Source organism: Sturnira hondurensis, unplaced genomic scaffold, assembly GCF_014824575.4.
Source record: "Sturnira hondurensis isolate 20B ecotype Veracruz unplaced genomic scaffold, ASM1482457v3 Scaffold0000880, whole genome shotgun sequence".
NCBI lineage: Eukaryota > Metazoa > Chordata > Mammalia > Chiroptera > Phyllostomidae > Sturnira > Sturnira hondurensis.
In genome coordinates, this window is record NW_028073511.1 from 5626934 (window position 1) to 5641350 (window position 14417).

A 14417-nucleotide genomic window follows, 5' to 3' on the forward strand; every position below is an offset into this window, starting at 1 on the left:
AGCCGTGAGGACGGCTATGCAAAGGTGGGCACTTCCGAACAGCCAGTGATCACACCGTCCTCAGCCAACCTCATCCATCTGTTTTGTCGGGGCTCATTTTGCTTCCACAATAATCTCATAAAAAGATACCATTTAATGCAATAACTGGCTATGACAGTTTATAAAAATGATTTATAGAATAAATATAATCTTCATTTCAACTGGACAAGAAACATTTGAAATCCAACTGAAAGGAAACCGCACACCTCAATTTATTTTTAACTACTACGAACCCTCCTCTCTCTAACCTGCCCTCTTTCAATTTTCATTATACATGATTCCGGAAAAGCTGAATGGCACAGTTTAATATTAATAAATTTTTGAGTATTATTAGTTGGGAAAGGGGTTTAGAAAAAAACAGAAGGAAATAACCTACCCATATGAAAACAATAATCACATAATATTTATTGTCTGGGATTGAAATGTTTCAAATATGCAAAGCAATAAAATGTCAGGAAAAGCAAAACTTCCTAATGTTAAAAAGATCATAAATTTTTCCCAAACTAAGACGTATGAAAAAAGTTCAGGTGATATGTGTGTCAAAGGGGAAAAACCCGTGATGCGAAGCTACAGCAGCCCCTAGCCCTCAGAAGGCGCAACCCGCTCACACCGAGGAACCGGGGAGACAATGGCGAAGCACGGAAAGCAAGGGGTGTCTTTTCGTCTGAGCTGGAGAATCGATTCCCAACATGAACATGTTCTCTGACTTGTGCATTCTGTGCTTTGTATTTTGGCGACCTCTCAGATGAAAAAAATATATAATGTCAAAAATCTACCAGGATTCTATTATGCTTTTAAATGAATTTACATTTTATAAATCACAATGGTGCATATATTTATTTAATACATATTATATATTTATTATAAATATTTAAAACAGAGCGGCACTTATGTGGACAAAACATGTTTAGTTAACCTAAGTGGCCTCATGGGCCCCCTTTGAAAAAGCCCACAGTTCCCACACATGCTGTTTTTTTTTAAGTAATTTTTTTTAGAGAGAGTTAGAGAGGGAGAAGGAAAGAGAAACATGATGTGAAAGAGAAACACCGATGGGTTGCCTTCCGTATGCGCCCGGCCCATGGCCTGAACTGGCACCTCAGGCTTGTGCCCTGACCGGGAATGACGCCTGGACGGATGACAGATGACGCTCCTCACCTGAGCCGCACTGGCCAGGGCCCCACAGACCCCTGACTCGCTGTTCGGGAATTCGTAGACTCTATGGGGATTGCTTGGCTTTCTTGGTGCTAATTTTTTTTAATGACATAAAGAGATAAGAAAGTAGACATTTTAATTGCATCCTATTCTTAGGAGATAAGACTTTTGCTTCCAGTTCACAAAACTCTCATTTCCAGTCTACATAAATCATTGTTCAAATTGGTGGACATGTTATTTCCAACCCCTTTAAGAAAATTTCATCCTTAGTGGTTCATTGTCTTTCCAGTCAACAATAGGAGAAGCAGCAGATTTTCCGAGTGCACTACATACCAAAGTAGCGAGTGAGTCTGTAGCTTTTTAGGTTTGTACAGACTCAGGTGGGACACGGTTTCTTAGGTCTGTATCGGGACAAATGAGACCGGGCAGCTCTCTAACCCCCTCCAACAAGGCCGGAGCCGTGGTGACCAACTCAGAGCAGCCACAGAAACCCGACGCATGGGGAGCTCTGAATTGGTTTGTCTGAGACACTGCATCTGTTTTTAAGAGAAAGATTGTGATCATCTGCATTTTATGAGATTTGCAACCAAATAAGTGAAACAAGCATCAGTAAGAGATTAGAGAGATTTAACAACAATGAAAAGACTCTGTGTTTCTGTTTAAATGAATTTTTTCATTAACCAACTAGCAGATGCTTATTGAATTCCTAGTGTGTCCGTGTTGCAAAGATGTATACATCCAAGACTTACCCGCAAGAGATTTGTAACCTGGTGCAGGCCACAAGGCACACGGAGAGTTGATCAAGGACATTTGGTAGGAAGGGTGGAGACCAGCAGGGACATACAGCACCAGGGGGAGCAGACGGTGCTCTGTACAGAGGCAGGCAGGAAGGCTGGCGGGAAGGGGCAGGGAAGGCGGCCACCAGGGGAACCTGGGAAAGCGGCAGCAGATTCATTTTTCATGCTGTTAACAGAAGCACATGAGCCCACACGTTCGGGGAGAGGCACCCCAGTGACTCTGCCTGTCTCCACAGAGGTCAGGCGGCACGGCCGTCTGTGATCACCCCAGGGATGTGGCCTGACAGCCGGTCTTGGGAGGAGCTGCCACAAAGTGGTTTCCCAACTGCGCCCCCCCCCCCCCCTGCCCCAGTTTTACTCAAGNACAAAGTCGTTTCCCATCTGCGCCCCCCCCCCCGCCCCCCCGCCCCAGTTTTAGTGAAGCATGGAACTTTCCATCTCCACCTCCTTTGGGGTGGAGGCAAGCTAAAGCGCTGCTTGGCTGTAGTTCCGAGCTGGAGCCTCCGCGGCTCGTGCCTTCTGTCACCTGCCCCTCCAGCTTGGTGTCCTCCTGTGGGACCAGGAACACGGGCCGTCAGCTCTGCCGTGTAGGGATAAACCGCCCACACCCATCTGGGCTCGTGGCCTCGCACAGACCCAACCTGTGAAGTGCCACTGCCGCTTTGGGTCTGCCTGATTGACTGGCACTCGGAGGTCAGGGGGTCATGAGAAGTGGCCAGTGCACTGGCAGGTGTGCTAGCTTCTCCCGAGGAAGTGGTTGGAAGGAGTCCATCGGCAGCCATCAGAAACACGTGCGGCGCCACAGGCTGGGGCACTGCTAGTGACATCTTAAAGGACGAGAATCACAAAGTGACCTGTCCCAAGGCAGGACAGACCTAGGGTTGAATTAAGAAGGAAGGAAGAACGATCACTGCTCACTCACAGATACTCAGCAGCTTTCTTCATCACTGTTCTCCCCTCAGGCATGCACACAAACACCCTGGGCTTGGAAAAACGAGGGCGAGTCGTGATCAGGGACACCTGAAAGGGGCATCTGTGTAGAGTTCCAAGACTTGTCTTATGCATTTCTGTAGCTGCTACAGCAAACACACATATAATCAGGATGGGGGTTATTTTATAATATGAGATAAACACCTTGCATGAAAGTATAAAATAGTAGCCTAATTAGAGCTTTCTAGAGAAATCTTGTCTTTACAAAGAAGAGGTTTGTACACATGATCTTTGAGAAAGTTTTTCTCATAATTTGTATAATGATTCCTAGTATGTGCATTGATCATATTTATTTATCTTAAGCTTTAAGACATTATAGAGGACTTGGCATCGCTCTGTATAATTATATTCCATTACACATGATATGATATTCCATCACATACACAATACTTGGTCTTAGAGAAGGAATGTGAGGTTAAGATGAAACTTTCTTGTAATCGAGTGTTTTGGTACTGAGGAGTGCTTCAGCGGAGCACTCCTCCTTAACGTCAACATGTCCTGTACACCCTTCCCCGAGACCGCTCGCATTGTGGGATGGTGGACGGGAGCATGGGCTCTGGGGTTGGCGTGCTGGGCACAAAGGCCGGCCCCACCTGGGACCTCTGCAAGCCGGAGGGGCGGAGGCAACCCACCCAGGGTGCCTAGCACCCAGGGCGGCATATGGGTCTGGAACAATGATGTCAAACTCATTATTAAAGCGCTGGCAATATGTCATCATTTTTAACAAGTGCTACTTGGTGTAAGTAAAATTATGGAGATAATCATCTTGAGTCTATTTTTCCTATACCTTTTTCTATTTTTATTTTCCTTTGAAAAAAATGAGAACAGTGACTAACGGGTAGCAATGAGCAGAAAGGGGAATATGAATATAATGCTATAAACAGAATTACCACGGTTTCCAACAATATAATATTATATGTGGGTTTCTGTGACTTGGTAGGAGTTGTTTTAAAATCTGCTTCAATTGCTAGGATTCCCATGACTTACAATAGCTTGAATATTTGCTCTTTTGTTTCCAAAAAACAAATGCAAACCTCTTTCTTTGTTCCTTTTTTTAAGTTCTATGGTATCACTATCCTACTCACAACATTACAGACTTGCTTTAAGAGATATGACTTTTTAATATTTGAGTGTTTAAAGGCATCTGGCCCTTATTTAACCATCACATTCGCATCCAATCCCTGCAGGCCTGGCTTTGTGTTTGAGCTTGGCTCCACGCCCTCTGTGGAGAGAGAGCCTCCACTCTGCCGGACACGGAGGGCTCCACCAGTCCGGCCAGCGCCCCTCCCCCGGCAGCGGCACAAGAGGAACATCCAGGGTCCTCTTGGCTTTCAAAGAAGATAGAAATAAGAAAGTAAATTGCTGGACAGTCAGCATCATGTGGGGGCCCTTGCTAGGACATATTCCGCTTGATGCCCTTATATTATTTGCAGAAGTGTTTATGTACTATGAAATGTTCAGCCAGAGCATACAGGAAACTGTAAAGTATTTTATGAGATGTGTACATGGTTGATGGTAAAATTTTAAATGCAACCTGGGAAGGTTCTATCTAAATTCCAGGAGGGCAGATGAGGGAATACTTTCCCTGTAGTGATTCAGTTTTTACACAAGGGGTTACGTGACCTGGAAATAAATGTCTGATTTGGGAACTATATAAATTCTTTTTCATAAAATTAAACTTTATAATTTCTAGACAAGTAAATGTATTTTCTTACAGACCAAGAATCACCAGTTGTGCTTATTTGTCGTCTACATGGTGAAAGCATTAAATACAGATTGTTTATTATTTTACAGAAACAAAGAACAAACAGTAATAAGTAAGGAATTCTCCCCAGATAGAGAAATTATATACACCATTTAAAAAAGCATCTGTGCTTCAAATAAAAACTCTTGGTTCTGAAACTGGAACACTATTTTTGAGTCTCAACTATTGCAACATGTAAAGGCAAGAGGGCCAGCAGCAGAGCCTCCAAACGGCCCGTGCAGAATGTCGCACGTCCGGATGCAGGTGATGGGAGAGGTGTTTCTATTTCCTTTCCTCTCAGATCTATGAGGCAGTGTCAATTTCCCACGAGAGAAGCTGTTTATTCACTTGTTGGTTTTATTTATTTTCAAATTCGATTTCCAAAACACAAGCCTACAACAACAGAAACTATATTGTGTATCCATAGTTCAGAGCTGAGCATCGTTCTGTGTTTTTTAACAGCATCTACCCCACACAGTCACTGTGAAGATAAAACAGCAGAAGGAGGTTCCCGACACAAAGCAGGTGCCCAAGGTGTGTCATTCCCTTCCTTGCCCGCAGGCTTCTGGAAAAATTGGTATATATAATTGACATATAACAGAGATTATTTAATTACTATCAGTCCCTCTGAAGAAAGATTTAATCTGATACACGCTTTAGGCTCTGTCCATAGTCGCTATCATTTCTCACACATCTGGGTTACCATGTCTAAGGTAAACACGGCATAGCGCCATGCATGTCTTGGCAGTGTCTTGTGCGAACCCAGCATGACGTGTACAATGGGGCCAAGGACTGGGGACCAAGGATCTGGTCTCCGGTCTGTCACTGCCGTGAGTGAGCGACCTTGGGAAAGTCAGTTTCCCGCTCTAGGCCATGTGCTTTTATCTGTAAATGAGTGGTTGTTTTCAATGGTCTTTAAGACCATCTTCTGCACTAACATTTTATGACTCTATATAACACTTCAGTCTTCAGAGAGAAATTGAAGTCACATTTTTCTGAAACTTTCCTTCTTTTTTTCTATATTCACTGCTTAAGGAAATTTTATTTCACTTCCAATATAGCGTTGTGGAAAGAGTCAGAGAAAGAACCTAAGGGTAGAAAAAGAAAAAAGGATTAAAAATATTAACATTGAGCAATTATGGGGACATCTAGGCTGGTGGTTCAGGAGACATAAATGACCTTGTTTTATTCTAAATTCAGCTCATTGGCTTATGATGAAAAATGAAAGGTTATTATATGGACTTACTGGGCAAAACCAGATTTTATAAATAATTACCTGTCAGACTGTTCAAGATAGACAAACATACGCCAGACCAACAAAAACACAGACCTGTCATATTTCTGAGAGAAATGTGCGTTGAGTCTTCCTTCTCTGGGACTATAAGGAAATCAGGTAGAACGAAGTCAAGGGAAAACAACCTAAATCCTCTATTTTCTGCCTTGTGCACACTTCAAAATATATAATGTGGGAGAGAAGGAATTTTGATGCGAAAAAATAGCCCCTGAAAATTTTATACATCAATAAGGCTGGCAGATCGAAACCGAATACAATGAATGCTGTCCTTTTAAAAGCTGGGGTGTTTACTGCAAGCTTATAATTTTCCATGATTAGGGACGCCAAGAAAAATAAGAATGATGATAAAAAGAAAAGTTTAAGCATACATTTCAACAAGCACAGACGGAACATCAAAACCCTTTGGCAATTTTTGATATTATATATCTGCATTTTTTGTGCTTGATATAGATTTTTCCCAGAAGGAGTAACAGAACAGGTAAATGGTGGTTAACAAATGTGAGTGATACGGCACAATCACATTAACTAAGCTTCACAATGACTTTGGCCAGCAGACGAAAACCTTTCATGCTTCTCATTTCTGTTTCTATTAATTCTTTACAAAGGCTGTCTCAGTGTGAGTAAAAACCATGATAAAAGTAAAATTACACAAAACTCCTATAAAATTAAAGAATAACTTCCTTTTTTTTGCAATTCAAGTTTAATCAGAAACTGCACAGTTACAATTACATCTGCTATATTTTGATTTGTTCCCAAGGGTTACAGTTCCTCACTCACTGGAGAAAGTGTAGATGCCAGAAGGGCAGCTTGGGGGCTACTGGCCAGAAACACCCCGGGCCCGGGTGCAGTCCCAGCTCGGGAGGCAGCCACTGGAGGGAGAAAGCGCTCCTCGGCTCCCCTCTTATGGGCTCTGAGTACTGTGCTTCTAAACGGGCGCAGTGTGTGTGAGGGCTCAGCCTGCAGCCTGGAGGGCAGGGAGAGGAGAGAAGCGAAGAGGGGAAGAGGGTCTGGAGGAGGAAGGGCACACGCAGCGGGCGGGCGGGCATGCAGGAAGCTGGGCGGGGGGCGTGGAAAGGACACACATCCTGTATGTGGGTGAAGGGAAGAGAAGACGGGAACAGACAGTTCATTGGGTCAACTAGTTTTTGATCAGTGTGAGTTTATAAAGTAGGTATTTATTTCTAAATACATGTAGATGTGGTCAACAAATGTTGAAAAGTAAAGTTAGTGGGACAGTGTGAGGAGAAAGCTGACTGTCCTTTTAATTTTGTTTCCTTTGTCCCAAACTTGGATTACAAAATGCATCATGTAAAACATAGACTAAACACTGAAAAAAAAAAAGACACTGCTTTTAAGATATGTGAGCTGAGGGCAGTAAATCATTCCAAATTAAAATTTCAAAATTGTGTGATCTGCATTCTTGTCCACCTACACACTATCCCAAACATCCTGCCATTAATTAGCTAAGCGGCCCATCCAGTAAACAGGACTAAGTGTTGAGGGGGCTGGAGAGGAGCTGGAGCCAGCCAGCTGAGAGTCACAACCAACCAACCGGCTCCTGAGGACACGGGGAAGGTAAGCTTGTGTTTTACTTTGTCCAAAGACGGGGGCACAGCAACCACCTACTCTCACTCCACCTTTCCGTTGCCGCAGTCACGGTCCCATCAGCAGGCCAGAAAAGCCATTCCAGTCCGGCGGTAGGCACTCTGTCGGAGAAAGAGAAACCTGCAATGAATTATCACAAGTCGAACCAGGAAAGCAGGCCAAAAGCAAGGAGAACTCTCTTCCTGTTCTGTAGACTGCCGGCTACAATCTAACAGGGTGCCGCATCCGAACATTTCTGGTGACAAAGCTATAGCAACCACTTCGTCTATTAAAAAGGCAATGCGGTTAACAAGTGGTTAGTGATCCTATTTTGGGGGAGTGGGTGATATGCAAAATGAGACATCCCGGTTTGCCAATTGACTGGGCTTGGTTAGGCCAAAGACATGTTGTATTGAATCTGTTTGTCCTTTACACACATGTGTTCTCTATTGGACATGCTCAAGAATCACTTCTAACTAAGTATCTTAATAGTCTATAAATTACTGACTCATTATAGCCTCCCCAGGCCTAATTTATAGTCCCAGAGAAAAGCTCTGGGAACAGACACTAACAGAGGCTTCCCTTCCCCCCTAAAATATGGTGGTCTCCGAGGACTTCTGCACATTATAGATACTATAGAAAACACAAATCTCACAAAACTTTATATACATACATGTACATACAGATGCATGTGTGGGAGCCCATGGTGGGATTAAAATAGCCCCATGAAAGAAAATGGGGAAGTAGATGCTAATTACAATAGTATAATACATTCCAGTAAAAAAGGAAAACTGTGATTTTTCACCCCAGGAGACGCACGTTGCCGGTCAGAGCCGGGAGAGCTGGGCCGCACGGAGCCCTGTGCCTGGTCCCAAGGCTCGTAATGAGACCCAGCTCGAAGCAGAACTAAAGTCCATGACTCCAGAATCAAATTACCCCTCACCACCATCATTTTCATTATTTAAACTATGAAGTCACATTTGGAGGATTTATAACCCTCAATTAGATGAAATGTTTCTATAGTTTTCAGAAAAATGGAAAAAATGACAAAATCTTGTATCAGGGATTTTTTTTCCTTTAAGCTAATAACTTGGGTTATTTAAGAGTCTGTAACTTTTAGTCCAATAAATTTACCTTCAACAGCCATATTACAGGAAATATGGAATAAGCTTTTCTGATTAAGATAATGCTATGGACGTACCATAGAGTTCAATTCTACAAAAAAAAAAACAAACAAAAAAATGAAAATACATTTTTAATTCACTGAAAAAAAGGAAAGTGAGTCCCACTTTTAAAATAAACTTCTACCAACATGAGGTGCATCAAAAATGTTTTTCCCCCCAATAACAGTCGGTTAATCATAAAACTCAGTTAACTTCCAAAGCAGCCCCTGCTGACACCTTGCTTGCATGGGATTCACTACGGCTGTCGGGCTTCGGAGCCCTGGCTGAAATCCCACGGGCAGCCAGGCTGCTGTGCGCTTCACTCCAGAACATGTCAGGGAGGAGAAAACAGTGGCACATTCCAGGTTTCACTCCTCAGGCTCTCTCCATGAGCTCGCTCCCCACGCCAGCCTTTCTGTGCTCCGGACTGAAGCAGACAATCTAACAAGAACTAGAAATCCCAGCCCTGCCTCCGAGCTCGTGCCCTGGAGGAGAGTGTCCAATGGGCTCCTCAGGGAGCCACAAATAACTCGCAGCAGTGGACGCAGCGTCTTCCCACAACCGCAGGCAGGGCTGCCTCAGGCCCTGAAACGGCCCTGCCACCAACGCTGCCTCGGAGAGGCTTTTGCCAGAGGAGTACTTTGTTTCTTGACATTGACATTTTAAATTTTACAACCACAGTGACGACCTTTAACATAATATAATATTGAAAACACAGGCACGGTCTACATGGAGGTACACGGACCTGGGAGTAGAGCTGGGTTTGTCTTCCAGGTAAATGGCTGAAGTGAGCCTTGCTCGAAAAGGAAGTTTTGCTCAGGAGTCTTGGCTGAACCCACCTAAGAATTTCCAGAGTTTATTTTTTCCAGGGTGCACAATATGAAATGGTTCTCCCTAGCACTGAAATGGTCACTTTTAAAATACCAATTCACCTTTGCAAACAGTTAAATAATTACAGGGTTATTTACTAACAGATTTTCACGTAGCCAAGTTTAACAAGGACAATCAAATTTTAGAACAGACCCAGATTCCTGGAGTAAGTTTATGGAATAAGGTCTTCCTATTCTAATCCTAAAATAAATACATAAAGATGGAACAAACACGCCGGTGCAGTTAGTGAAGAGCAGTTTCAGCAACACCCCCCCCCCCCCCCCCCCCCCCCCCCCGCACCTCGAGCCACTGCACTTTCCCTCTGATGGACAAAGGGCGCACAGAGGGCGCGTGCTGCCTGTGGAGGGCAGCTGTGGGAACACCGCACATTTGGCGTCTTTTCCAGAGTAAGCAGCTTTAAAGGAAGATGGATGGAGACAACTCATCTCTGTGTCAACTGTGCATTTCTCTTTATTTGTATTGCGAATGCTGAAACTAAATTTAAACACTGCTTGGTGTGAGGGCTTCCAGAGGCCACGTTCTCACGAAACACTTCGTATCCCACTCACTGTCTGCTGTCAGGTCCCCTGAATGATGCCCAGTTCTATGTCTTCACAGGCATGCTCTAGACCTTGACCAGAACCAGGACCATGCCCCACCATCGAACGGTATAAACTAATCAATAATACATCCAGACTTCTCCACTAAACTAGCTTCTTCCTACATGCCGCTCAAGATTTATTACAGATTCAACAGTGCTCTGTACTCAGCTACCAGCCGCCCCTGTGTGACTTCGCTGGATCGCTCAGGCGTTTCAGCATCCCTCAGTTGCCAGCAGAGACAGCGTTTAGGTTGTTTTAAAGGGCCAATTAAAGTTCCTAGGCCTTTCTGTTTTTTTTTAAATTGGGGATCAAGCCGGCTCCCAATTTTGGACATCCATTTATTCATTCGGCCCCAAATTATGACTTGTTACCAAAACCTCAATATACTTGATAAGCAAATATAGATTCTATCTACTGCAAAGGCATTGGTGGGGAAATTATATAATAGTTGTACACGTTTAAAATATGAGGTTTTTTTGCTTATTTTAATATGGATAAGCTAGAGAAAAACATTTAAATTCCAAATTAGTTTACTTCTGCTTTTTTGTGGGTCATCATAAACTGTACATTTTAAAGAACACAAATTACTATTACCAAGCAAAAGATTAATATTTATCTTAAGCAAAAGAAGATAAATATTCTACAAAATATATCCTGTTGTTCCAAGTTGAATATGATTATGTGTATATGGGTTATTTATGCCATGGCCTAATTAATAAAGTTTAAACTTTCGGTAAAACCTGTCCTCCACCCAGTTCAGAGTTCCATTACACTCTCACTACTACCCTTTCTTGATTCTTTTCTACTTTCTCAAACTGGAAATAAAACGAAAATTGTATCGTAGGGACTGACATCAGCAAGATGGCAGGCCAGAAGGTCCCAAAGCTCATCTCCCCACAAAAAATAAATAAACCACTACAAACACACAAAAACAGTTCCAGGAAAGCTCTGAGCTGCAACAAAGCAGCAGAACCCTGTGGAGCTCAAAATACAAGCACAGCCACAGAGTGTGGGAAGCGTTTTACCTGCATCTTCATGTCCCAGTTCAGAGCAGCTCAGTGCAAAGAGGGAGTCCTTCAGGGGCATTTTACCCCATGGGAAAAGAAGAGCAGGAGAGCCTCAGAAAAGTCTCATCATTGCCATGGTTCTTGCAGCCTTTGCTACTGAGGACCCCACAGTCTTCACTACACTGACCCCAGCTAATGGAGCTGCAGGGAATCTCCACTGCTGTGAGGCCTGCCCCCAGGGCCCCAATGGATGCTGTGCCCACTCTCTGGGCCTGGCCTCTGGGATTCTAAGTCACAGCTTTGATCCACCACCACTGGATTGTGCTGCTGCAGCTTCTGCTTTCTGACCCACCCTGCGAGTTCTAAGTCACAGCACTGACTTGCCATCGCTGGGCAGTACTGTTGTAGCTTTGTGTCCCATCCGTTGGGTCCTGAGTCTCGGAGCCTGAGCTGCTGATGCTCCACCCCCTCCCCCCTGGGGCCAGAGTTAGGACTTTGACCCACCACTCCCAGGGCCTGCTGCTGCTGTGCCCTAGCCACTGCTGCACCTTGTCATCCCATGGCTAATGCCACTGTTGGGTCACCCTCTGCGCCGCCACCAGGGTCCAAACACTCTGGCAAGGCCCAGAGATATGCATATGCCCGCATGTTAAGACACTAGCATCACCATTGCAGCAAGTGCACCTGTGCCCCAGGGCCGAGGCACTGTGGTAATTCCACATGTACCTGATCCCAGGACCCAGCTTTACTGCTGCCCTGAGTGCCAGTTCACCAGGGCAGGAGCCAAGAGGGATACCCTTGTCTAGAACTTCCTTTCACGGGCAGAAGAGGAGAACAGGAAAATCCCAGCGTCCTCTGCCACCAAGGACCCCCAAGAGACACTACTGCTACTTGCAGAACATCCAGCCTTGGCCAGCAAAGACCATGCAGTCTTTGCCAATGCTGACCTCAGTTGATGGAGATATACAGAAACGATGCCACTGTGCTCTCCCTGGAATCAGAGATGCTGCAGCCACCCAGCCAAAGCCCTCACAGCAACCTTCAGGAGAAAGTCTTTCTGAACCAAAGTCAGTCTAAAAAAACCAGAAGAGCTAACTGCTCCCTCAAATGCACAGACATCAATGTAAAGCCACTAGAAACAGGAAAAAGAAAACATGATATGACCAAAGAAACTCAATAGTGCTCCAGTACCAGACTCCAAAGAAATAGAGATCTGTGAGTCACCTGAAGAAGATGTAAAAGTAATTATTTTAAGGTGGTGCAGTAAGATTCAACAGACCACAGACAACTCAATGAACTCAGGAAAACAATGCATGAACAAAATGAGAAGTTCAACAAAAATAAATCATAATAAAGAACCAAACAGAAATTTGGGAGCTGAAAGATACAATAAATAAAATTAAAAAATGCAATAGAGAGCTTCAAAAATAGGCTTAATCAAGTAGAAGAATGAATCTGCAAACATGAAGACAGATCTCGAGATTATCCATTTAGAGGAGAAAAAAATTAAAATGAAAAGGAGTGAGAAAAGTCTATGTGAATTATGGGGCAATATTAAATGAAAAAGACATCGGCATTATGGGAGGCCTGGGAGAGAGAGAGAGAGAGAGAGAGAGAGATAGAGATAGAGATAGAGAGAGAGAGAGAGAGAGAGACTGAACACTTGTTTAAAAAAATAATGGCTGAAAACTTGCAAAACCTGGGAAGAGAAAAGGCCGTTCAGACACCCAAAGCTCAAAGGGCCACAGACAGATTTAATCCAAAGAAATCTTCACTGAGACATATTATAGTCAACCTCTTAAAAATTAAAGATAGAATTCTGAAAGAACCAAGAGTTTTGCCCTGGCTGGTGTAGCTCAGTGGATTAAGCATGGGCTGTAAACCAAAGGGTCTCTGGTTCCATTCTCAGTCAGGGCACATGCCTGGGTTGCAGAACAGGTTCCCAGTAGGGGGCACAAGAGAGGCAGCCACACATTGATGTTTCTCTTCCTCTCTTTCTCCTCCCTTTCCCTCTAAATAAATAAATAAATAAATAAATAAATAAAATCTTTAAAAAAAAAGAGTTTGAAGAGTCATCACATAGAAGCAAATCAAGATGACATTCTCAGCAGGTTTTTCAGAAGAAACCTTGCAGGCCAGGAGGAAGTGGGATATTCCTCCATATTCAAAGTGCTCAAGACAAAACCCTGCTGATCTAGAATACTTTCTCCAGGAAAGTAGTTCCTAGGTAGACACATAGACCTTCCCAGACAAACAAACCTTGACGGAATTTATCACTGCTGGGCCTGTCTTAGAAGAAATGTGAAAGGAGTTCTTCAAGATGTAACAAAAGAATGCTCATTAGTAACACGAAAACATGAAAAGTATAAAATCTACTGACAAAATAAATATAAAAATTCAAAATAATATTGCAATGGTAGTATGTAAATCACTTTGGACTCTAGCATATAGGTTGAAAGACGAAAGTGTTAATAATAACTACAGCTGAAATATTTTGTTAGTGGTGACATTAACAATACAAAGTGTGTGTGTGTGGAAGCAAGGAAATGTGTAGGGCTTTCATGCAGTTGAAGTTGTTATTAGCTTACCATACCGAGTGATATAGGATGCATTATAAAAGCCTTATTGTAAACACAAGTTAAAAACCTATATTAGGTACACAAACCATAAGAAAAAAGAATCAAAGCATACAAAAACCAAAATATACCATCTATTCTCAAAGTAACACAGGAACAGAAGAAGAAAGGAATGAAGAAAGTACAAAAACAATCAGAAAACATTCACAAAATGACAACAGTTAAGTCGTGACATATCATAGTCATAAATATAAATGTTTTTTAAAATTTTCCAATTTAAAGACATAGAGTGGATGGATAAAAAAAGAGAAAAAGACTCAAGTAATATGCTGCCTACGACACTCACTTAAGCTTTCAAGACACCCACAGGCTGAAAGTGATGGTACAGGAAAAGCACTCCACGTTAATGGGGAAAAAAGGAATACAGGGAGCTAAACTTACATCAGAAAATGTAGACTTTAAGTCAAAAGCTATAATGAGATAAAGAAGGCATTATATAATATAAAGAAGTCAATTCATCAAGAGGCCATAACATGTTATGATAAATATATGCACCCAATACCAGAGCACCTAAATATAGCAAACAGTTAATAGATCTG

At 43.0% G+C, this 14417-nt stretch overlaps 1 protein-coding gene across 5 annotated transcripts in view; it reads right to left on the minus strand.

The window, feature by feature from the left end:
- Positions 1-3267: 3267 nt before the first annotated feature.
- SUPT3H (SPT3 homolog, SAGA and STAGA complex component) overlaps positions 3268-14417 on the minus strand; it is a 482255-nt gene continuing 471105 nt past the window's right edge. For 3 of the 5 annotated variants that reach the window (XM_037054100.1, XM_037054124.1, XM_037054133.1), the window contains one exon: positions 6356-7722. In XM_037054100.1, the coding sequence (XP_036909995.1) occupies positions 7681-7722 (42 nt within the window). In that variant the 3' untranslated portion in view covers positions 6356-7680. Of the gene's footprint in view, positions 5116-5152; positions 5811-6355; positions 7723-14417 lie in introns of those variants that run through there. The other 2 variants (XM_037054117.1, XM_037054109.1) reach the window with 2 other exon arrangements.